The sequence below is a fragment of the Pseudophryne corroboree genome, chromosome 2 (assembly GCF_028390025.1).
Source record: "Pseudophryne corroboree isolate aPseCor3 chromosome 2, aPseCor3.hap2, whole genome shotgun sequence".
Taxonomy (NCBI): Eukaryota; Metazoa; Chordata; class Amphibia; order Anura; family Myobatrachidae; genus Pseudophryne; species Pseudophryne corroboree.
The window spans coordinates 482,684,518-482,710,523 of NC_086445.1; the positions used below are offsets into that span (position 1 = coordinate 482,684,518).

Below are 26,006 nucleotides of genomic sequence, written 5' to 3' on the forward strand. Positions count from 1 at the left end.
ATCGGATTGGCAACCATCGAATCCTCGCAATTTAGTGGAAAAGGGTACTTTGATCGAATTGGAAAGACTGTTGATTGGTAGCCATCGACCTCAAACGTCCATCCCTATGTCTTGTGAGCATGTACATAAATAGGTTGTGAAACAGAGGGTCTAATTCAGAGTTGTACGCAAACGCAGCCGTTTCCATACAACTGTGATGTTTGGTGATCTGTGACTGCGAGATTGCTCGCAGGGCCCCCTAAGCCTCAACATGATTCACATGCTGTGGCCAAAATGGTGTTATCCCACCCCTGTTTTGTAGGCTTGCCGAGGCCAGGGTCTGCGTCCTCCAGTGCAGAATTCCTGGTCTTGGCAGAGTGAAACCCCAGGCCATCCTGAGTAACCTGGTTGCTCAGATGGGCGATGTTCACGCAAGTGATCTAATGGCTGCTACTGCTTGCCGTACAACTTATAATCAGACCTAGAAACTCAGCACTTACACTGGACCAGGGCCATAACTAGGGGTCTGCGATCGGTGCTGCCCTGCAGTCAGTATTGCTGCAGCAGTGCCACCTGGAGTGCCCTTTGGATGCTTCAGGCAGGAGCCCTACAGTACGTACAACAGCTCGAAGCGTCCTCAGGGTGCTTCTGCATCCAAAGAGACAGCATCGGATCAATTGCGTAAACATCAACCGAGTACTCAGGATGGCCAGGCTGTTTGCGCTGCTGGGGCCAGGAAATTTGCATCAGACGATGCAGAGCCTGGCCTCGCCACTCCCAGAAAATAGAGGTACAACTTCCTGTTTTAGTGAAATCTACCCACCCCACACGTCTGCAGACTGTCCATCAGACTTGCGTCACAGAGGACACTGCGTGCGATCACACATGCGCCCACCATCGTAGACGTACATAAACCATTTGCTTTATGTACATCTTTGAATCAAGTCCTGCATACAGAGCAGTGGACATGATGCCGTGACAGAGGGTTGGACTGTCCAGCAGGGGCACAGGGGAAACCCTCGGCGGGCCCCACCTTCTCTTCTAGGGATCAGGTTCCAGATTGTGCACTTGAATGATAGATTACGCACATGTTGCATTATAGTGCACAGGACTATGGTGTTTTTTCTGCATTACTGTTATTAATCTGGTACATTATTAAGCATGAACAAGCAGTTTTTACTATAAAATGATTAGCCAAGCCTCTGTGGCAGCTGGCCACCCCCCCCTCTGGAGACTGTCCACATCCTAAAATACGGTCCCCTACCATTGCAGTTCCCCGGTGGGCCCTTCATGCCCAAGGCAGACACTGCCGCGACAGGAGACTCGGGTGTATGGATGCAGTAGAGGGGGACACTGCCGTGACAGGAGTGCCAGGTGCCTATGTGCAGAGAAGGGGACAATGCCATGAGTCGTGACAGTTTTGCTTTTATTTTTTTGTGCTGGAGCTCAGAGCAGAGAGCTGCAGTGTTACATGGAGCACCACCTGCTGGCCATTCATGCAGAACTGCACTTGCCATATAGTGTTAAGAATACTTCCAGTTTGAAGTGACAATCCCCAAATAAGCTTCACTTGAAAATATTTTGAAGATATAAAGCCAGCTCAGTAATAGGGATAAATCACTACTAATGTGCCTGAATTTGCCACACAACAGGAATGGACATCAGAAAGCAATGATCCACAATCATCAATATTTTTTTTGTTCCCTCCAATTGACAGTCCTTTTCAATTTGATTCTGTAGAAGTGGAAACCATCGGCCCCTTTGTTCCTAATGTTTGGTGATGTCACCATGTCCCTTGCAGGGATCCTTTGACATGAGCACATTATCAATGTTTTTGGGCACATCGCATCATGCCACATGACAATAGCAGTACACATGGAGCCATAAGAAAATCTGTCATTAACAAGCATTAAAAACAACCACTCAGCTTGTAATCTCTTCCTCCATTTCTCCCATGATAGAAGAAAAGGAACGGTCATCAAAAGCAAACAGCAGCTACAATGAAGCAGCACTGAGAGCTCACTTCGCGCTCAGAAAAGATTACTATTGCTCTTCCTCATGGTTGGTAGGTCTGGACACTTTAGAGCACATTTCCAAAAGTTAAAAACTATAGAAATGATCCCTGAAAGTATAGTCTTAACCATAACAGCCTAGCATTTTTACTGCTGTGGGAAGGAGAGTCTTTTTAATATAATGGAGATTTTTAAAATGATCTCACAGTTGAACATATATTGAATATATCAGATAGTAAGAAACTATGCTGCCTTTAAAATGTGGACCAACGATGGACTCAGCTTTTCTTACAGAATGTATTCTTCTATGATTGTGCACTCACTTGCTCATCTGCATATTTAAGATACTCTGGCCAACCAGGAAGCACCTCTGAAACAGCCGAGACACAGCTTAAAGCAGCAACAACAGCCTCAGCTAATAACGGACTATGCACACAGAATGTCAGGATCACAAAACCAAACATATGTTATAGAGAAAAACAAAGTCTAAACACGTGCTTTTCTGGCATGGTGACAATTCTGCTTGGTAGATCACTAACGATCATGTTATATTTGCTGTGGGATGGGTGCTTTTGTTTCTGTTCCTCTACTGTTAGTTCATTTTACGCTGGGGGGATGTTCGATGCAACAGAACCTCATATGTAGGCTGGTATTTGAAGAGTAATAAGAGCGATAGATTACATAATATTAATGTAACAAAGATACTACCTTTTATATCTTTCTTTTATGACAAAAATGAGTAAACATGGGGAATAAACACGACAAATGACATACAAACCACCTCCTGCTTGCTTGTGGGTGTAATTTGTAATAAAACCATAAAGATATTCAAATGAACCATGTTAGTTTCACTGCTAGCCTTCATTTGGCATGGATTTCCTCTAAATGGTTTTCATATTAAAAAAAAGGGGGTTCCCCGAAATATGTACTGAAATGTTGCAACTACTCTACCTTACATCACAAATGCTTCCAAAATAATGTGTCCTCTGCTCCCCGGAAGGCTTCCCATCACGCCACAGCAGGTATGGACATCGGAAGCCTGGCATTAATTGGTTGCCGGGCTGATGACATCAAACGCAGCCATGCACATTGAATGATTGCAATGGTGTAACCATCAATTGCTTTACTGTGAACATGTGTAGAATCTTTCAGAGCTTTGTGCAAGCGTGCATTTACCTGAGCTGCGGACACCCCTTTCCGGGTGTCCGCAAATGCACAGAAGTACCTGAACATCGGATTGGCAACCATCGAATCCTCGCAATTTAGTGGAAAAGGGTACTTTGATCGAATTGGAAAGACTGTTGATTGGTAGCCATCGACCTCAAACGTCCATCCCTATGTCTTGTGAGCATGTACATAAATAGGTTGTGAAACAGAGGGTCTAATTCAGAGTTGTACGCAAACGCAGCCGTTTCCATACAACTGTGATGTTTGGTGATCTGTGACTGCGAGATTGCTCGCAGGGCCCCCTAAGCCTCAACATGATTCACATGCTGTGGCCAAAATGGTGTTATCCCACCCCTGTTTTGTAGGCTTGCCGAGGCCAGGGTCTGCGTCCTCCAGTGCAGAATTCCTGGTCTTGGCAGAGTGAAACCCCAGGCCATCCTGAGTAACCTGGTTGCTCAGATGGGCGATGTTCACGCAAGTGATCTAATGGCTGCTACTGCTTGCCGTACAACTTATAATCAGACCTAGAAACTCAGCACTTACACTGGACCAGGGCCATAACTAGGGGTCTGCGATCGGTGCTGCCCTGCAGTCAGTATTGCTGCAGCAGTGCCACCTGGAGTGCCCTTTGGATGCTTCAGGCAGGAGCCCTACAGTACGTACAACAGCTCGAAGCGTCCTCAGGGTGCTTCTGCATCCAAAGAGACAGCATCGGATCAATTGCGTAAACATCAACCGAGTACTCAGGATGGCCAGGCTGTTTGCGCTGCTGGGGCCAGGAAATTTGCATCAGACGATGCAGAGCCTGGCCTCGCCACTCCCAGAAAATAGAGGTACAACTTCCTGTTTTAGTGAAATCTACCCACCCCACACGTCTGCAGACTGTCCATCAGACTTGCGTCACAGAGGACACTGCGTGCGATCACACATGCGCCCACCATCGTAGACGTACATAAACCATTTGCTTTATGTACATCTTTGAATCAAGTCCTGCATACAGAGCAGTGGACATGATGCCGTGACAGAGGGTTGGACTGTCCAGCAGGGGCACAGGGGAAACCCTCGGCGGGCCCCACCTTCTCTTCTAGGGATCAGGTTCCAGATTGTGCACTTGAATGATAGATTACGCACATGTTGCCTTATAGTGCACAGGACTATGGTGTTTTTTCTGCATTATTGTTATTAATCTGGTACATTATTAAGCATGAACAAGCAGTTTTTACTATAAAATGATTAGCCAAGCCTCTGTGGCAGCTGGCCACCCCCCCCCCCCCCCCCTCCCTCTGGAGACTGTCCACATCCTAAAATACGGTCCCCTACCATTGCAGTTCCCCGGTGGGCCCTTCATGCCCAAGGCAGACACTGCCGCGACAGGAGACTCGGGTGTATGGATGCAGTAGAGGGGGACACTGCCGTGACAGGAGTGCCAGGTGCCTATGTGCAGAGAAGGGGACAATGCCATGAGTCGTGACAGTTTTGCTTTTATTTTTTTGTGCTGGAGCTCAGAGCAGAGAGCTGCAGTGTTACATGGAGCACCACCTGCTGGCCATTCATGCAGAACTGCACTTGCCATATAGTGTTAAGAATACTTCCAGTTTGAAGTGACAATCCCCAAATAAGCTTCACTTGAAAATATTTTGAAGATATAAAGCCAGCTCAGTAATAGGGATAAATCACTACTAATGTGCCTGAATTTGCCACACAACAGGAATGGACATCAGAAAGCAATGATCCACAATCATCAATATTTTTTTTGTTCCCTCCAATTGACAGTCCTTTTCAATTTGATTCTGTAGAAGTGGAAACCATCGGCCCCTTTGTTCCGATGGCTTGTTCCTAATGTTTGGTGATGTCACCATGTCCCTTGCAGGGATCCTTTGACATGAGCACATTATCAATGTTTTTGGGCACATTGCATCATGCCACATGACAATAGCAGTACACATGGAGCCATAAGAAAATCTGTCATTAACAAGCATTAAAAACAACCACTCAGCTTGTAATCTCTTCCTCCATTTCTCCCATGATAGAAGAAAAGGAACGGTCATCAAAAGCAAACAGCAGCTACAATGAAGCAGCACTGAGAGCTCACTTCGCGCTCAGAAAAGATTACTATTGCTCTTCCTGGGTGTGGTATGGAAAGTCGGAAGCATGATCATCGACAATCATTTGATCGGCAACGGTACTTCGGCATAGCTTTTACATCGGCACATTTTACATCGACAGTAACTGAAGGTAGACATTATGAATGTCGGCCAATGCACTATGTAGACATGAACTATATCGAATTATTCATATAGACAGGTATATAATGTCGACATATTAAAACAAGACATGGTATTTGTTCGTCAATATAAACATCGAATGTTATTATACATCTACATGTTAATGGATCGACTAACAACATGGCCGGCACATCTGTCATCGAATCAGAATAGGTCGACAATAATAACATCGACTAACTACATGGCCGGCTCATCTTTCATCGAATCAGAATAGGTCGACAATAATAACATCGACTAACAACATGGCCGGCACATCTTTCATCGAATCAGAATAGGTCGACAATAATAACATCGACTAACAACATGGCCGGCACATCTTTCATCGAATCAGAATAGGTCGACAATAATAACATCGACTAACAACATGGCCGGCATCTTTAAGAACATAAGTCCACGTCTAAATGTCTAAGCCGTGGCACTACAGCTCCCAGCCTGCCCTTCAACCCCTCACAGCGTCCCTTCAAATGCCAGGCCCTACGTCCACCCTGCAGTCACATACCTGAAGGCATGGCCACCCCCAGTCTCAGCCCTGCACCCCTTCTCCTGCCTGACCCCCTGCCCGCTAATTCCAGACGGACAGAACCAGGCGCGCGTCGTCATGCCGTCTATGCATACAGGTCTTTTTTAAGACGTCCCCCGTCTAAACCTCAACCCCTAACCGCTACTTCAAGCCGTGGCACTACAGCTCCCAGCCTGCCCTTCAACCCCTCACAGCGTCCCTTCAAATGCCAGGCCCTACGTCCACCCTGCAGTCACATACCTGAAGGCATGGCCACCCCCAGTCTCAGCCCTGCACCCCTTCTCCTGCCTGACCCCCTGCCCGCTAATTCCAGACGGACAGAACCAGGCGCGCGTCGTCATGCCGTCTATGCATACAGGTCTTTTTTAAGACGTCCCCCGTCTAAACCTCAACCCCTAACCGCTACTTCAAGCCGTGGCACTACAGCTCCCAGCCTGCCCTTCAACCCCTCACAGCGTCCCTTCAAATGCCAGGCCCTACGTCCACCCTGCAGTCACATACCTGAAGGCATGGCCACCCCCAGTCTCAGCCCTGCACCCCTTCTCCTGCCTGACCCCCTGCCCGCTAATTCCAGACGGACAGAACCAGGCGCGCGTCGTCATGCCGTCTATGCATACAGGTCTTTTTTAAGACGTCCCCCGTCTAAACCTCAACCCCTAACCGCTACTTCAAACCGTGGCACTACAGCTCCCAGCCTGCCCTTCAACCCCTCACAGCGTCCCTTCAAATGCCAGGCCCTACGTCCACCCTGCAGTCACATACCTGAAGGCATGGCCACCCCCAGTCTCAGCCCTGCACCCCTTCTCCTGCCTGACCCCCTGCCCGCTAATTCCAGACGGACAGAACCAGGCGCGCGTCGTCATGCCGTCTATGCATACAGGTCTTTTTTAAGACGTCCCCCGTCTAAACCTCAACCCCTAACCGCTACTTCAAGCCGTGGCACTACAGCTCCCAGCCTGCCCTTCAACCCCTCACAGCGTCCCTTCAAATGCCAGGCCCTACGTCCACCCTGCAGTCACATACCTGAAGGCATGGCCACCCCCAGTCTCAGCCCTGCACCCCTTCTCCTGCCTGACCCCCTGCCCGCTAATTCCAGACGGACAGAACCAGGCGCGCGTCGTCATGCCGTCTATGCATACAGGTCTTTTTTAAGACGTCCCCCGTCTAAACCTCAACCCCTAACCGCTACTTCAAGCCGTGGCACTACAGCTCCCAGCCTGCCCTTCAACCCCTCACAGCGTCCCTTCAAATGCCAGGCCCTACGTCCACCCTGCAGTCACATACCTGAAGGCATGGCCACCCCCAGTCTCAGCCCTGCACCCCTTCTCCTGCCTGACCCCCTGCCCGCTAATTCCAGACGGACAGAACCAGGCGCGCGTCGTCATGCCGTCTATGCATACAGGTCTTTTTTAAGACGTCCCCCGTCTAAACCTCAACCCCTAACCGCTACTTCAAGCCGTGGCACTACAGCTCCCAGCCTGCCCTTCAACCCCTCACAGCGTCCCTTCAAATGCCAGGCCCTACGTCCACCCTGCAGTCACATACCTGAAGGCATGGCCACCCCCAGTCTCAGCCCTGCACCCCTTCTCCTGCCTGACCCCCTGCCCGCTAATTCCAGACGGACAGAACCAGGCGCGCGTCGTCATGCCGTCTATGCATACAGGTCTTTTTTAAGACGTCCCCCGTCTAAACCTCAACCCCTAACCGCTACTTCAAGCCGTGGCACTACAGCTCCCAGCCTGCCCTTCAACCCCTCACAGCGTCCCTTCAAATGCCAGGCCCTACGTCCACCCTGCAGTCACATACCTGAAGGCATGGCCACCCCCAGTCTCAGCCCTGCACCCCTTCTCCTGCCTGACCCCCTGCCCGCTAATTCCAGACGGACAGAACCAGGCGCGCGTCGTCATGCCGTCTATGCATACAGGTCTTTTTTAAGACGTCCCCCGTCTAAACCTCAACCCCTAACCGCTACTTCAAGCCGTGGCACTACAGCTCCCAGCCTGCCCTTCAACCCCTCACAGCGTCCCTTCAAATGCCAGGCCCTACGTCCACCCTGCAGTCACATACCTGAAGGCATGGCCACCCCCAGTCTCAGCTCTGCACCCCTTCTCCTGCCTGACCCCCTGCCCGCTAATTCCAGACGGACAGAACCAGGCGCGCGTCGTCATGCCGTCTATGCATACAGGTCTTTTTTAAGACGTCCCCCGTCTAAACCTCAACCCCTAACCGCTACTTCAAGCCGTGGCACTACAGCTCCCAGCCTGCCCTTCAACCCCTCACAGCGTCCCTTCAAATGCCAGGCCCTACGTCCACCCTGCAGTCACATACCTGAAGGCATGGCCACCCCCAGTCTCAGCCCTGCACCCCTTCTCCTGCCTGACCCCCTGCCCGCTAATTCCAGACGGACAGAACCAGGCGCGCGTCGTCATGCCGTCTATGCATACAGGTCTTTTTTAAGACGTCCCCCGTCTAAACCTCAACCCCTAACCGCTACTTCAAGCCGTGGCACTACAGCTCCCAGCCTGCCCTTCAACCCCTCACAGCGTCCCTTCAAATGCCAGGCCCTACGTCCACCCTGCAGTCACATACCTGAAGGCATGGCCACCCCCAGTCTCAGCCCTGCACCCCTTCTCCTGCCTGACCCCCTGCCCGCTAATTCCAGACGGACAGAACCAGGCGCGCGTCGTCATGCCGTCTATGCATACAGGTCTTTTTTAAGACGTCCCCCGTCTAAACCTCAACCCCTAACCGCTACTTCAAGCCGTGGCACTACAGCTCCCAGCCTGCCCTTCAACCCCTCACAGCGTCCCTTCAAATGCCAGGCCCTACGTCCACCCTGCAGTCACATACCTGAAGGCATGGCCACCCCCAGTCTCAGCTCTGCACCCCTTCTCCTGCCTGACCCCCTGCCCGCTAATTCCAGACGGACAGAACCAGGCGCGCGTCGTCATGCCGTCTATGCATACAGGTCTTTTTTAAGACGTCCCCCGTCTAAACCTCAACCCCTAACCGCTACTTCAAGCCGTGGCACTACAGCTCCCAGCCTGCCCTTCAACCCCTCACAGCGTCCCTTCAAATGCCAGGCCCTACGTCCACCCTGCAGTCACATACCTGAAGGCATGGCCACCCCCAGTCTCAGCCCTGCACCCCTTCTCCTGCCTGACCCCCTGCCCGCTAATTCCAGACGGACAGAACCAGGCGCGCGTCGTCATGCCGTCTATGCATACAGGTCTTTTTTAAGACGTCCCCCGTCTAAACCTCAACCCCTAACCGCTACTTCAAGCCGTGGCACTACAGCTCCCAGCCTGCCCTTCAACCCCTCACAGCGTCCCTTCAAATGCCAGGCCCTACGTCCACCCTGCAGTCACATACCTGAAGGCATGGCCACCCCCAGTCTCAGCTCTGCACCCCTTCTCCTGCCTGACCCCCTGCCCGCTAATTCCAGACGGACAGAACCAGGCGCGCGTCGTCATGCCGTCTATGCATACAGGTCTTTTTTAAGACGTCCCCCGTCTAAACCTCAACCCCTAACCGCTACTTCAAGCCGTGGCACTACAGCTCCCAGCCTGCCCTTCAACCCCTCACAGCGTCCCTTCAAATGCCAGGCCCTACGTCCACCCTGCAGTCACATACCTGAAGGCATGGCCACCCCCAGTCTCAGCTCTGCACCCCTTCTCCTGCCTGACCCCCTGCCCGCTAATTCCAGACGGACAGAACCAGGCGCGCGTCGTCATGCCGTCTATGCATACAGGTCTTTTTTAAGACGTCCCCCGTCTAAACCTCAACCCCTAACCGCTACTTCAAGCCTTGGCACTACAGCTCCCAGCCTGCCCTTCAGCCCCTCACAGCGTTCCTTAAACTGCCAGGCCCGACTTTCACCCCTGCCACTCCTTCCTGCCCTCATCCCTTTTTGTTTTCCCCTAAGTATGTCTCAGCCTAACTTTGAACATATTCCGCACAGCAATGTACCACAATATTCATTTCCCTAGTCCCATTTTTTTTTGTATTAATTATGACCAATGTCGTAATTCTCCCTCCTCCTCCTCCTCCTCCGCCACAAACACACTATACACTATCGATATATAATCTTCCTAGAAGTCATTTCTTAAATCTCCCCACCGCCACACTGGCGTCAGTCTACAAATTTTCCTTTCCAAGTAAAATAATTCAATTAACTACCACAGTAACAAAAGCATTGTTAAAGCTATTATCTTGTCCAGGCTACACTTGTCTTCTCTCTAAACCCATGACTCATCAAACCACAGACAAGTCTGCTATTATCTCTGTGTCCTTTCAACATACTATTCTCACAAATGATTTATGTCCTCTATCATATCTTCCCCCTATTACTTAGTTATATACCCCTTAAAACAACAATCTTATATCAGCAAAATATTCCCCTAAAAAATCTCAACCCCTTATGATACTCTAACCATGGTTACATACATCTAGTGGCAGTTAATGAATCCAACAGTTACATATAGGTTCAATCTTGTCATCCCTATTCTCAAAGTTATCCTCCACCCGAAATTACCAGCCCTTAGTCCACCGCCAGTATTAGCAGTACACCCTTATTTTTCAAACTACTCCAATTCCACTCCTCTCCCCTTTTATTTCTTTATGTTGATTTTTTTGCACAATGTTAACACACTATTAAAAAAATAGTACTCTTGAAAGATGCATCCTGTTAATAGTGCTTACCTCGATGCCACAGCAACCCTTGGAACTGCAGGTTAATAATTGATCCTTATTCCATGGTATTGATCATGGCAATTCAAGACCCTACAGCCAGCTTGCAGACATCTAGCTTAATGGAATGGCACCCCCAGTCCCAGCTCTGCATCCCATTTACACCGGGACCCAGTAGCCGCAAACTCAAGCCTCCCAGACCTAGTTTCGTCTCTTCCTCTCATCGATACATACAGTTCTTTTTTAAGACGGTCCCCGTCTACACCTCAACCCCCATCCTCTACTTGAAGGCGTGGCACTACAGCTCCCAGCCTGCCCTTCAACCCCTCACAGCGTTCATTTAAATGCCATGCCCAACGTACACTCTGCAGTCACATACCTGAAGGCATGCTCACCCCCTGTCCCAGCTCAGCGCCCCCACTCCTGCCTGACCCCCTACACGCTAATTGTAGCCTCCCAGACCTTGGTGCGTCTCTTCATATCATCAATACACACAGGTTTACTTTAAGACGGTCCCCGTCTAAACCTCAACCCCTAACCGCTACTTCAAGCCGTGGCACTACAGCTCCCAGCCTGCTCTTCAACCCCTCACAGCGTTCCTTCAAATGCCAGGCCCGACGTCCACGCTGCAGTCACATACCTGAAGGCATGGGCACCCCCAGTCTCAGCTCTGCACCCCTTCTCCTGCCTGACCCCCTACCCGCTAATTCCAGACAGACAGAACCAGGCGCGCGTCGTCATGCCGTCTATACATTCAGGTTTTTTTTAAGACGTTCCCCGTCTAAACCTCAACCCCTAACCGCTACTTCAAGCCTTGGCACTACAGCTCCCAGCCTGCCCTTCAGCCCCTCACAGCGTTCCTTAAACTGCCAGGCCCGACTTTCACCCCTGCCACTCCTTCCTGCCCTCATCCCTTTTTGTTTTCCCCTAAGTATGTCTCAGCCTAACTTTGAACATATTCCGCACAGCAATGTACCACAATATTCATTTCCCTAGTCCCATTTTTTTTGTATTAATTATGACCAATGTCGTAATTCTCCCTCCTCCTCCTCCTCCTCCGCCACAAACACACTATACACTATCGATATATAATCTTCCTAGAAGTCATTTCTTAAATCTCCCCACCGCCACACTGGCGTCAGTCTACAAATTTTCCTTTCCAAGTAAAATAATTCAATTAACTACCATAGTAACAAAAGCATTGTTAAAGCTATTATCTTGTCCAGGCTACACTTGTCTTCTCTCTAAACCCATGACTCATCAAACCACAGACAAGTCTGCTATTATCTCTGTGTCCTTTCAACATACTATTCTCACAAATGATTTATGTCCTCTATCATATCTTCCCCCTATTACTTAGTTATATACCCCTTAAAACAACAATCTTATATCAGCAAAATATTCCCCTAAAAAATCTCAACCCCTTATGATACTCTAACCATGGTTACATACATCTAGTGGCAGTTAATGAATCCAACAGTTACATATAGGTTCAATCTTGTCATCCCTATTCTCAAAGTTATCCTCCACCCGAAATTACCAGCCCTTAGTCCACCGCCAGTATTAGCAGTACACCCTTATTTTTCAAACTACTCCAATTCCACTCCTCTCCCCTTTTATTTCTTTCTGTTGATTTTTTTGCACAATGTTAACACACTATTAAAAAAATAGTACTCTTGAAAGATGCATCCTGTTAATAGTGCTTACCTCGATGCCACAGCAACCCTTGGAACTGCAGGTTAATAATTGATCCTTATTCCATGGTATTGATCATGGCAATTCAAGACCCTACAGCCAGCTTGCAGGCATCTAGCTTAATGGAATGGCACCCCCAGTCCCAGCTCTGCATCCCATTTACACCGGGACCCAGTAGCCGCAAACTCAAGCCTCCCAGACCTAGGTTCGTCTCTTCCTCTCATCGATACATACAGTTCTTTTTTAAGACGGTCCCCGTCTACACCTCAACCCCCATCCTCTACTTGAAGGCGTGGCACTACAGCTCCCAGCCTGCCCTTCAACCCCTCACAGCGTTCATTTAAATGCCATGCCCAACGTACACTCTGCAGTCACATACCTGAAGGCATGCTCACCCCCTGTCCCAGCTCAGCACCCCCACTCCTGCCTGACCCCCTACCCGCTAATTCCAGACAGACAGAACCAGGCGCGCGTCGTCATGCCGTCTATACATACAGGTCTTTTTTAAGACGTTCCCCGTCTAAAACTCAACCCCTAACCGCTACTTCAAGCCGTGGCACTACAGCTCCCAGCCTGCCCTACAATCCTTCACAGCGTTCATGAAAATGGCAGTACCATCGTGCATTCATCAACCGTAATGGATGTGCACCCACTTAACTTTCTGTGCACCCCAAACCCCTTTTAAATCTCAACACGTTTGTTTCTGTAAATAGTATCATTTGAAGAACTGTGAAAACACACTATATTTCGTTTAGATTCAACAAAAAAAAGAATTAATATAATTCAAATGTTAATATTATTAGCCCTTCCTATTTTTTAAAATACTACATTTCCATTGGTACAGTAAGCCAAACGTTATTATGAATAACTCCTCCTTCTTTCTAAGCAATAAATGATTGTGAAAACACAGTGCGATATATAGTTACATCCATTACTCGTATTCAAGTACTCTGTGGTTTATCCATATCCTATCGATTTTTCTTCAAGAATGGCCGAAGAAGCTTCTTTTCGTTTTGTTCCTTCCCGGAAAGGAATGCTACTGAACATCGATGGCTACCTTCTTGCAAAGAACAAGCAGCGCGGCGAGGTTGTGTATTGGCACTGCACGGAGCGTCAGACGGGACCTTGCGCTTGCTTTGCTAAGACCACCATAGTGGCTGGACAGCATCAGCTGAACACTCATGGCGAACATAACCATGCCCCTAAACCAGAGAAAACTGATGTGGCTTTAGCTCAGGCAGCTATCAAACAACGTGCTCGGGATACCAATGATCCCCCATCTCTCATCATTCAATCTGTAACTGCAGATATGCCATCAACAAGTTCTCCCTGTATGCCCAACAGGGAATGTCTACGACAACTAGTAAAGAGAGCCAGGAGAGAAGATTGCCCTCCAGAACCGACCTCCCTGGATCAAATTGATATCCCACAACATTTGTCCCACATTGATGACATTCAATTTTTGGCAAAGGACACCACTTTCCATAATGAACGAATACTTTTATTTACTACTGAATTAAACTTAAGAAAACTTCATGAAGCAGCTTGTTGGGTTATGGATGGCACATTTAAAACTTGCCCAACCTTATTCCGTCAGATTTATTCCATTCATGCTATGATCGGAACCGATGAATCAACACAAAGATTTGTTCCACTTGTGTATGGATTGCTGAGTAGCAAGACCCAAGATTGCTACACTAGATTTCTTGAAGATCTACAGGATTATGCTTTACAATTTGACATTCAGTTTGCTCCACAGTTTATTTTAACTGATTTTGAAAACGCAGCAATACAAGCTGCAAAGGATGTATTTCCAGACAGCACACATAAGTGTTGTCTGTTTCACCTCGGACAAAACATTTGGAGAAAAATCCAATCCTTAGGACTTTCAACACAATATGGACGTGACCATTCATTTTGTTTGAAACTAAGGCATCTTCAAGCACTTGCATTTCTCCCACCAGACGAAATTCCTGCTGCCTTTGAAGAAGTAAAAAAAATAATGCCACCCAATGTGTCCCCTTTAATGAACTATTTCGAGGAGACTTACGTTTTGGGACGTTTTAGAACCAGTGGCAGAAGTCAAACAAGATCTCCCCCACTTTTCCCACCTCACATTTGGTCTGTCTATGATAATATGCTTGGTGGTATTCCAAGAACCCAAAACAAGTTGGAGGGCTGGCACAGAAGGTGGAACATAGTCCTTGCAGAAAAAAAACTTGGCCTCTACAAAGTAGTAATGGCATTTCACAAGGAGCAAAAGGTAACAAAGAGCCTTCTTGAAAAAGTGTCTTTGAATATTCTCAAAACCCCCCCAAAGCGTGACCAAAAAAATCGGGAGGAAGCTCTTCAGAAATGCATATCTCAGCTTGGGAATGTGGATTTGGTTGAATTTCTCCGTTCCATTGCCTTCTATCTTAAATATGACTAAGTCCCTAGTCACTATCACTTTCAAATTTTTTATTCAAGTTTCAAGTTCATAACACTGTTAATTTTTGGTTTACTTTAAAGAGAAAAAAAAAAGTGGTTATTGTTTTAGTATGAAAATCCTCTGGATCATACAATGACAGATTATAATATTCTCAGGTAAGTTGAAAAGCAACTAAGTGATATGTAATATGTAACTTTTTCAAATATTAGGCATTTTTAAATTATTTATCTCTAAAATAATGTCACTTACGATAAGTTATAATGTTAAATTTATTTTTTAGGTTTTTTGGGAAGAATACAGAAAGTAATGTTCAACAGGATCAAACAGGGAATACTATGAACAATCTTCAATCAATACTCCTCATTTATTGATATAATGCTTATTATTTCTAAACCTTATTTTAATGAAAATAAATGCTATATCTCATATAAATGTTTGTTTGATTAAAATAAAATTAAAAATTTTAAAGTTTTTTTTTTACTTTAACATCATATAAAATAACCACATCCTCCTCTTTGTAGAATAAGTTAATTACGCAATTTCTAGTTAATTATTGCGCGTGTATGTATTCACAATCTCCATGGTACATTCTGATAGTGTCTTTTGCCAAGTTAGTTGTTTCTATCAAATAGCCTAATACATGCTTATCTGAACCCATAACCTATTTAATTCACTTGTAATATAAACTTTAATATTTACTCTGTTCCATGAATCACTAATACATAGTACTAATTCAAAAATAATTCTTAAAGACACACTCGCACACACATATATATATGTATATATATATATAAATATTAAAAGCACGAAAAAATTAAATAAATAATTTTTTTATTATTGAGATATGTTTTCAGTTAAGGCAATTGTAACAACATATATCACATATTTCGTTTAAATTGCATTACTTAAATATAATTATTTTAATTATTTTGTCCAAAAACATTCAAAAAAATTATAAATAAGATTTCAACCATCTTTATTAATGTGTTAACTGTCAAAATGTTAATTCAATGAAAATATAAAATCATTCTTGTATTTCTTTATCTTTGTAGAGTATACCTCTATGTATTTTTCAACGGTTTAGGCTTCCAGATGTTCCTTAAAAAAGTTAAAAAAGGTAAAAGGTCAAACTTAAATGAAACTCGGACACCCACGTTCAGCACAATTCTATGTACCTGTATGTCTCCATGTCTGCGTATACACAGGCACTCGCCCTAAAGCTACAAAGTTAATATCAAAACAGAACACCCTCCCACCCATAGAATCAAACACTATTACGGGCCACAAATTTACCATTTATTACTTTAAAGCTGTATGCAAGGCTATTGGCCCTCATTCTGAGTTGATCGCAGCAGCAAGAAAGTTAGCAATTGGGCAAAACCATGTGCACTGCAGGAGGGGTAGATATAACATGTGTAGAGAGAGTTAGATTTGGGTGGGGTGTGTTCAATCTGCAATCTAATTTGCAGTGTAAAAATAAAGCTGCCAGTATTTACCCTGCACAGAAACAAAATAACCCACCCAAATCTAACTCTCTCTGCACATGATATATCTGCTTCCCCTGCAGTGCACATTGTTTTGCCCAATTGCTAACTTTCTTGCTGCTGCGATCAACTCAGAATGAGGGCCATTGTAAATTTAATATTGGTCATCTGTATGTTTGTCTTGCTGTCCTTGATGTGATAATTGCTGCTCTTACACTACATACATCTCTTGCTGTGTTACTTGTTCTTCCCCACCTTGATTTAATTGATGCTCCTCTGTTGTTATTCCCTGATTCGGTAGTGCATATGTCCCAAAAGCCAAATCTGTTGATTGAAGGTGATATTGCCTTGCCATGTTGTCATCTGTAGTGTTAGTTGTTTGTGGTTCTGTATTTTGTCTTCTTTGCTGATGTGGTGTTTCAATGTTGGTTTCCCCACGTGTTTGTGTGCTTGTTCCGGATGTCTGTGGTATTGAGGTGTAAATTTCTCTTCCTTGATTGATCATGAGCTGAAGGAGGTTGGCTATCATCCTGGAGTTGGTAACAGAATCATACTGCCATACCACCATATGTTGTATACTCTGTTGAATTTGCTGTGACTGACAATTAAATATTTGCTGATTTTCATTCATATGGCTTAATAACGAGGTAATCGAAGAAAGTGCATTTCCTTGTGACTGCTGTGTGGTTGTTATTTCATCTAACCGTTGCTGCATTTTTGTCAATGTCTGTTGCATGTTATCCAATTTGTTTTCTATTCTCTGTATATCTTCTTTCATTTGTTGCTCCATGCACCCCATTCTTTCACTGATGGTATCATGGTTTCCATCTGCATGTAAATTAAAAAAAAATATAAAATGATTTTTTTATATGTTAAAAATTAACATTAGGAAGTTTTTAAAAATAATACCTGTCCCATGCAATGTTTCCGTGTTCTCTTGCTCTATTGTTGCGGTCGCCTGCAATGTTGGCAAAGTCTCATGCATTATTCCCTGTTGAACAGTTGGACTGATGTCCTGTGCTATATTGTCCTGTTCTGTTATCACTGTTACATGCCTTGAATCCTCCTGTACGTTTTGCCTAGTGTCATGGACCGTGTCCTCATGTTGTGTTGTCCCTTTCAAATGCTGTGATTCCTCCTCTGTTGTTTGCATTGTTTCATGCACTGTGTCTTGATTAAGTCTTATGACATTTTCTTGAAGGGTTTCATGATGATATATTGCCTTTCTTTTAGGCAATGTGGCCTCCACCAAATTTGGTATGGGCTCATTCTCAATAGCCTCTTGCATTGTTGTTCCGTGCTCATGCACATTTTCTTCTGGAGCCGTTGTGCCTGTGACCTGCACAGTTGTCTCCTGCGTTGTGGTTCTTGCCTCCTTTTCAATGTTCTCCTCCAAAGTGTCCTGTTGTCTAAAGGACACTCTTCTACGTCGCTTGCTCATGGTATCTGTAACAAAAATTTAAATTACATTATCTTTATTAAAAACCATTCTTAAAACCATTAAGACCTTCAGGATTTTAGGTATCTAAGAGTATAACAAAACATTATGTATTCAATCATAGTGGATTGCTGCAGCTAATATGTCAGCAGTTGTGAAAAACAATGTGCATTGCAGTAGTAGTAGATTAAAAATAACATAGAATTGTATTTGTGTGTCATAATTTATGGACATATAAAAAACTGACTTCATTATAGTCAAATTGCAATTTATGCATATTATACATACCACACACAAATGTAATTCTTTTTACACATGTTATATCCACTTCTCCCTGCTGTGCATATTATTTTTTACAATTTATATAAATTTGGCAGCACAAACCATGTCTGAAATCAGTATAAATTAAAAAAAAATATGAACTTTTTTACGTCAACTGTTTACACGTAATGATTTATATATATTGAGCATAATATTGTTTGATTAAGGCCCAATTTTTTACATCTCTACTATTTTTTAATTTTGAAATTAAAAATACATATAATATATAACATAAAAATTGGTTATTAATTTATTACCTTCGGGATCTGACAAAGCTGGTGAATGTTTCTTCTTGGATGAATCAGACTTTGTTGGAGTCCCCTTCTTATTTTTTGAAACAGTTTTGATGCTCTTCTGTTGTTTTGCTGCACATGTAAAATATAAATAGTACAAATGAGTGAACATATATATTTAGCAATATATATATATAGCAATATATATATATATATATATATATATATATATATATATATTGCATAGGCAGGCTGCACTCTTGGCATTTGAAATAAAGACAGACAGGCAAGTCTGTCTGTTTTTATTTCAAACGCAGGAAATTCTTCCTGTCTCTGAAATATATATCATTGGACACAGCATCTTTGTTACCATTGTTAGGACACCGGCAATAAGATCTGATTTCATGTACCTTTGTTACTTGTGAGGTCTGTGGACTCTGTGCTTATATATATATATATATATATATATATATATATATATATATATATATGTATTTAGTTTTGTAATTATTATATCTAAAAAAAAATTTTTATTCACCTGTACTGCTAGGTGCTGCACTTTCTTCATGGTGTACCAGCCGAAAATAATCCTTACACTTTTTCTCCCATGTTTTCTGTAACTTATGTCCTGCTTGGATCTTATTGTTAGTTACCCTCCTGCAGTCTCTGAGTCTTTTTTTGATGCTGGACACTGTTCGCTCTGTATTCCCTGCACAAGACACATTTCTTGATATTTTCTCCCATGTTGTAATGTTGAAGCGGTTGTGTTCATCTCTATATTTTGACCCAAATAGTTGCATGTTAAATTTAATTACATCATCAATGAGAGTTTCAGTCTCATCATCTGTGAATTTAGGTGCCCTGGTGCTTGTTCCCTCCTCTGCCGATTCCTCTTCCTCCTGTGAATCTCTATTTACATGATGCTGCGTTCTTTTTTCAAGATCATCTTCGCTCTGTCTCCTTGGTTGGTTGGTATTTTCTTGTTCTTCAGTTAAAGATAGGGAACAATGTATTCTTTGCTCCTCCTCCATTTGTTATAACTGTAAATTACATTAAATATATTGATATTTAATAATACTTAATCTAAAGATTTGCATTATAGTAAATACAATATTTATATTGTAATAATAATATTTTGTTTTCAATTACCCAATAGTAAAATTTAGAAATGAAAATCTGAAATTATATTGGTTTTATAAATGTGAATACATATTTCAATATGTATTTTTACCTTATAAGATATAACATTATTTGTGTATATTTGTTGACCAATAATTTTTAAGGATATATTGACACGAATAATATTTTATATTTAAAAAATAGAGCATATAACAAAAATATTAAATATTTATTTTCTAATCTTTATTACATCTTTAGATTTCAGAAAACAATAACACTATATTAATTAATACACATGACAAACTTTCTATATATACAGGTTGAGTATCCCTTATCCAAAATGCTTGGGACCAGAGGTATTTTGGATATCGGATTTGTCCGTATTTAGTATTAATTGCATACCATAATGAGATATCATGGTAATGGGACCCAAGTATAAGCACAGAATGCAGTTATGTTACATATACACCTTATACACACAGCCGGAAGGTAATTTTAGCCCATATTTTTAGTGACTTTGGGCATTGAACAAAGTGTATCTACATTTACACAATTCATTTATGTTTCATATACACCTTATACACACAGCCTGAAGGTCATTTAATACAATATTTTTAATAGCTTTGTGTATTAAACAAAGTTTGTGTACATTGAGCCATCAGAAAACAAGGGTTTCACTATCTCACTCTCACTCCAAAAAGTCAGTATTTATAAATATTTGGATATGGGATACTCAACCTGTATAACATTTGTCAATTGTTCAACACTGAAAATCAAGAATAACAGGTTTCAGCTTTAAATAGATCAATTATTAAAATAAAAATAGCAATATAGTACAGTTATTAAATTGTAATCCATGTTATATATGTATAATTGTAACACATGCACTAATGTATTACCACTGTAACCTAAGGCACATTTATATCTAACCAAATCTAACTAAACCACAACAGCAGTAGTATTCTTACATCCACAACCACAATATATCTATATATATATCTATATATATATATGTATATATATATATCTATCTATATATATATATATATATATAGAGCGTGGCACTATAGTTCCACATTTACATGATACACCTTTATATATATATGTAATTAGCATAAATAGGCACCGGGATAGTATTTCACAGATAGAAATCTACATTATATGTATCACAGTAGCAAATTCGAGGATATATACACATATATATAGGATGCACCTCAATATATAGAGAATAATATAGAAAAAATATATATTTTAGGATTATGCAATGCTTTAACAATAAATAATAGATTAATATCTAGTTGTATTTTTATAATACACACACAATAGGAATAAAGCTTGCAGTATTAGCACAAAAAATATACATACACCACACAGTTGTGTTGCACCTTATACAATGTCAACTGTAGTGGTAGAACGCACATATATAGTGCCGCTTATATATAGTCCATAGTATTTGTGTCCCTTATGCAATGCACCCATTAGTAGTGCCTCTTATGTCCACAATAATGATAAACCTTCCTAAGTAGCCCTTTTGTAATGCCCTTATTAGTATTAAAACCATTATTTATTGCATTAAAGCCAATCACCTTGTATAGTATTGTCCATAGCAGTAATGTTGCAGGTATTAATTCCCAGTCAGTTATCCTCTGTTGTTATGAATCTGTATTCAACCCAGTGGTAATGTCCCCAAGTTGTTTAGCATTACTGGGGTTTGCACAACTGTAGGTTTATAAAAATTATTAATGTCCACAGTATAAATGTACCCTTTACTTTGGCCACATTTTTTTTCAAACATTATTAATTCCAAACTGTATTTAGCAAAACATTAGTTTGCCATCTTGTACTCTGCCCTCTTGTAGTTTGCAGCACAGTAGTATGCCCCGATTATTTAGATCAAATTTTTGACACTATTACAAACATTATAATACATTAATTTCTAAATCCTAAATAAAAACCACTCAGATCATATTCTACAAGCAACGCTACTGCATACGTCCGCTGCAGTCCTCATTCCGTCCTCTCCTCTTCACTATGGGAGAGACGTCATGACGTCTATCCCATAGCGCACACTCACAGAGCCTTGAGGCATACCTCACACCATTATCCTCTTCATAAGGCAAACAAAGCTCTGCTTATGGACTTTTCTCTTAATATATGATTGCAGAAACCTTGCCTGAACAGGTTAATGGATAAGATCAGTGTTTCCTCACAAGTTATTGGCGATCATACATTAAGAGTTAATCCCATGAGCTGAGCATTCTGTCCATTTTATAGAGTGTCCTGTTGTGAGGTATGCTCGAGGTGTATTGAGCTCTTTATGCTGGCTTCCGCTATGGACGGATAGATGTGCACATATTCGTAACACAATATCAGCTGGCGCACATCATCTTTGTGTGCGTCACCTGGGAACCGACAGGTTAGGTGAGCAGGAAATCAATTCTGTCTCATACTGTAAGTGACGTGATGCATTACCGCCGCGTTCCGGAACACTTGAAACACATATAAATTAGCGTGGCATTTATTAATACATACCTTATACATACTGTCAGGCAGTGTCAGTATAGTGTACAAAACAAATCCCTTTACCTCGACGACTCTATGTTGGACATGGGCACGCATTACAATTTAAATACTTGCAGTGTTTCTTGAACACAGATGTAACAGTGTCCGTCCTCTTCACATAATTAAACCCAACATAAATTTTTTGTAATTAAAATAAAAAATTATGGATATAGAGTAATGCATACTTACGTGTTGCAGGTGTTTAAATTCAAAGGAATGTTCGTTGGAAATTATTGGTTTCTGGAAGAGTATTCACTGCAAAATAGCTGAAACAGTTGGTCAAGGTTAAAGATAAGATAGCTGCCGGTCAGCAGCGTTGTGCTTTATCACAGATACAATGTTCTTCTCTGACAGAAGCCAATTCCAAAACTCTGTCACTCTCAATGTCAATGAAGGGAAAAAGGCGGCTAAACAAGGAAGTGAGCAATACTTATAAAGACCCAAAAAAAGCGCTAAATTTAAAAATGTCAGTGGTTTAAACACTTTAGCATGTGATTGGTCCGCTAAAATATACATACAGTGGGTAGGATACATTCATATTGGGCGGGAATTGATGGGGAAATACAAGGCTCAGCATATGCACACTATTCTGCAGTGTCCTAGTATTTGCACATAAAAAGAGAGTGTCCTGACTGCAGACAGTTCATTTGAAATGTGTGTAGCCCTGGTAGTCAGGCCGGGTGTATCTGTCGCCCGCCGCTGTGATGCGCCCAGGTTTAGACGTTACCCGCGGTCTGGATTTGGGCGGGAAATGCTGTGGAACTACAAGGATCAGCATATGCACACTATTCTGCAGTGTCCTAGTATTTAAACATAAAAAGAGAGTGTCCTGACTGCAGACAGTTCATTTGAAATTTGTGTAGCCCTGGTAGTCAGGCCGGGTGTATCTGTCGACCGCCGCTGTGATGCGCCCAGGTTTAGACGTTACCCGCGGTCTGGATTTGGGCGGGAAATGCTGTGGAACTACAAGGATCAGCATATGCACACTATTCTGCAGTGTCCTAGTATTTAAACATTAAAAGAGAGTGTCCTGACTGCAGACAGTTCATTTGAAATGTGTGTAGCCCTGGTAGTCAGGCAGGGTGTATCTGTCGCCCGCCGCTGTGATGCGCCCAGGTTTAGACGTTACCCGCGGTCTGGATTTGGGCGGGAAATGCTGTGGAACTACAAGGATCAGCATATGCACACTATTCTGCAGTGTCCTAGTATTTGCACATAAAAAGAGAGTGTCCTGACTGCAGACAGTTCATTTGAAATGTGTGTAGCCCTGGTAGTCAGGCCGGGTGTATCTGTCGCCCGCCGCTGTGATGCGCCCAGGTTTAGACGTTACCCGCGGTCTGGATTTGGGCGGGAAATGCTGTGGAACTACAAGGATCAGCATATGCACACTATTCTGCAGTGTCCTAGTATTTGCACATAAAAAGAGAGTGTCCTGACTGCAGACAGTTCATTTGAAATTTGTGTAGCCCTGGTAGTCAGGCCGGGTGTATCTGTCGACCGCCGCTGTGATGCGCCCAGGTTTAGACGTTACCCGCGGTCTGGATTTGGGCGGGAAATGCTGTGGAACTACAAGGATCAGCATATGCACACTATTCTGCAGTGTCCTAGTATTTAAACATTAAAAGAGAGTGTCCTGACTGCAGACAGTTCATTTGAAATGTGTGTAGCCCTGGTAGTCAGGCCGGGTGTATCTGTCGCCCGCCGCTGTGATGCGCCCAGGTTTAGACGTTACCCGCGGTCTGGATTTGGGCGGGAAATGCTGTGGAACTACAAGGATCAGCATATGCACACTATTCTGCAGTGTCCTAGTATTTGCACATAAAAAGAGAGTGTCCTGACTGCAGACAGTTCATTTGAAATGTGTGTAGCCCTGGTAGTCAGGCCGGGTGTATCTGTCGCCCGCCGCTGTGATGCGCCCAGGTTTAGACGTTACCCGCGGTCTGGATTTGGGCGGGAAATGCTGTGGAACTACAAGGATCAGCATATGCACACTATTCTGCAGTGTCCTAGTATTTGCACATAAAAAGAGAGTGTCCTGACTGCAGACAGTTCATTTGAAATTTGTGTAGCCCTGGTAGTCAGGCCGGGTGTATCTGTCGCCCGCCGCTGTGATGCGCCCAGGTTTAGACGTTACCCGCGGTCTGGATTTGGGCGGGAAATGCTGTGGAACTACAAGGATCAGCATATGCACACTATTCTGCAGTGTCCTAGTATTTAAACATTAAAAGAGAGTGTCCTGACTGCAGACAGTTCATTTGAAATGTGTGTAGCCCTGGTAGTCAGGCCGGGTGTATCTGTCGCCCGCCGCTGTGATGCGCCCAGGTTTAGACGTTACCCGCGGTCTGGATTTGGGCGGGAAATGCTGTGGAACTACAAGGATCAGCATATGCACACTATTCTGCAGTGTCATAGTATTTAAACATTAAAAGAGAGTGTCCTGACTGCAGACAGTTCATTTGAAATGTGTGTAGCCCTGGTAGTCAGGCAGGGTGTATCTGTCGCCCGCCGCTGTGATGCGCCCAGGTTTAGACGTTACCCGCGGTCTGGATTTGGGCGGGAAATGCTGTGGAACTACAAGGATCAGCATATGCACACTATTCTGCAGTGTCCTAGTATTTGCACATAAAAAGAGAGTGTCCTGACTGCAGACAGTTCATTTGAAATGTGTGTAGCCCTGGTAGTCAGGCCGGGTGTATCTGTCGCCCGCCGCTGTGATGCGCCCAGGTTTAGACGTTACCCGCGGTCTGGATTTGGGCGGGAAATGCTGTGGAACTACAAGGATCAGCATATGCACACTATTCTGCAATGTCCTAGTACTAAAATTAGTACAAAAAAAATGGAACTAGGAAAATGAATATTGTGGTACATTGCTGTGCGGAATATGTTCAAAGTTAGGTTGAGACATACTTAGGGGGAAACAAAAAGGGATGAGGGCAGGCAGGAGTGGCAGGGGTGAAAGTCGGGCCTGGCAGTTTAAGGAACGCTGTGAGGGGCTGAAGGGCAGGCTGGGAGCTGTAGTGCCAAGGCTTGAAGTAGCGGTTAGGGGTTGAGGTTTAGACGGGGGACGTCTTAAAAAAGACCTGTATGCATAGACGGCATGACGACGCGCGCCTGGTTCTGTCCGTCTGGAATTAGCGGGCAGGGGGTCAGGCAGGAGAAGGGGTGCAGGGCTGAGACTGGGGGTGGCCATGCCTTCAGGTATGTGACTGCAGGGTGGACGTAGGGCCTGGCATTTGAAGGGACGCTGTGAGGGGTTGAAGGGCAGGCTGGGAGCTGTAGTGCCACGGCTTGAAGTAGCGGTTAGGGGTTGAGGTTTAGACGGGGGACGTCTTAAAAAAGACCAGTATGCATAGACGGCATGACGACGCGCGCCTGGTTCTGTCCGTCTGGAATTAGCGGGCAGGGGGTCAGGCAGGAGAAGGGGTGCAGGGCTGAGACTGGGGGTGGCCATGCCTTCAGGTATGTGACTGCAGGGTGGACGTAGGGCCTGGCATTTGAAGGGACGCTGTGAGGGGTTGAAGGGCAGGCTGGGAGCTGTAGTGCCACGGCTTGAAGTAGCGGTTAGGGGTTGAGGTTTAGACGGGGGACGTCTTAAAAAAGACCAGTATGCATAGACGGCATGACGACGCGCGCCTGGTTCTGTCCGTCTGGAATTAGCGGGCAGGGGGTCAGGCAGGAGAAGGGGTGCAGGGCTGAGACTGGGGGTGGCCATGCCTTCAGGTATGTGACTGCAGGGTGGACGTAGGGCCTGGCATTTAAAGGGACGCTGTGAGGGGTTGAAGGGCAGGCTGGGAGCTGTAGTGCCACGGCTTGAAGTAGCGGTTAGGGGTTGAGGTTTAGACGGGGGACGTCTTAAAAAAGACCAGTATGCATAGACGGCATGACGACGCGCGCCTGGTTCTGTCCGTCTGGAATTAGCGGGCAGGGGGTCAGGCAGGAGAAGGGGTGCAGAGCTGAGACTGGGGGTGGCCATGCCTTCAGGTATGTGACTGCAGGGTGGACGTAGGGCCTGGCATTTGAAGGGACGCTGTGAGGGGTTGAAGGGCAGGCTGGGAGCTGTAGTGCCACGGC

The 26,006-nt window shown here is 44.5% G+C and overlaps 1 protein-coding gene, 1 non-coding gene and 1 pseudogene across 2 annotated transcripts; all 3 read right to left on the reverse strand.

The window, feature by feature from the left end:
• Nucleotides 1–1,897: 1,897 nt before the first annotated feature.
• LOC135052929 (small nucleolar RNA U3) lies at nucleotides 1,898–2,117 on the reverse strand. Its single transcript, XR_010242352.1, has one exon. It is a non-coding gene; the product is annotated as a small nucleolar RNA U3 (small nucleolar RNA).
• Nucleotides 2,118–5,145: 3,028 nt separating this feature from the next.
• Nucleotides 5,146–5,327, reverse strand: LOC135054060 (small nucleolar RNA U3; annotated as a pseudogene).
• A 10,479-nt stretch (nucleotides 5,328–15,806) lies between these two features.
• On the reverse strand, nucleotides 15,807–19,285 carry LOC134997889 (uncharacterized). The gene is made up of 5 exons (XM_063951319.1): nucleotides 18,793–19,285; nucleotides 18,279–18,386; nucleotides 17,172–17,708; nucleotides 16,518–17,090; nucleotides 15,807–15,876 (listed from the first exon to the last, which is right to left on the reverse strand). The coding sequence occupies exons 1-5, from the start codon at nucleotides 19,283–19,285 to the stop codon at nucleotides 15,851–15,853; spliced, it is 1,737 nt and encodes a 578-aa protein (XP_063807389.1). The 3' UTR covers nucleotides 15,807–15,850.
• Nucleotides 19,286–26,006: the final 6,721 nt, after the last annotated feature.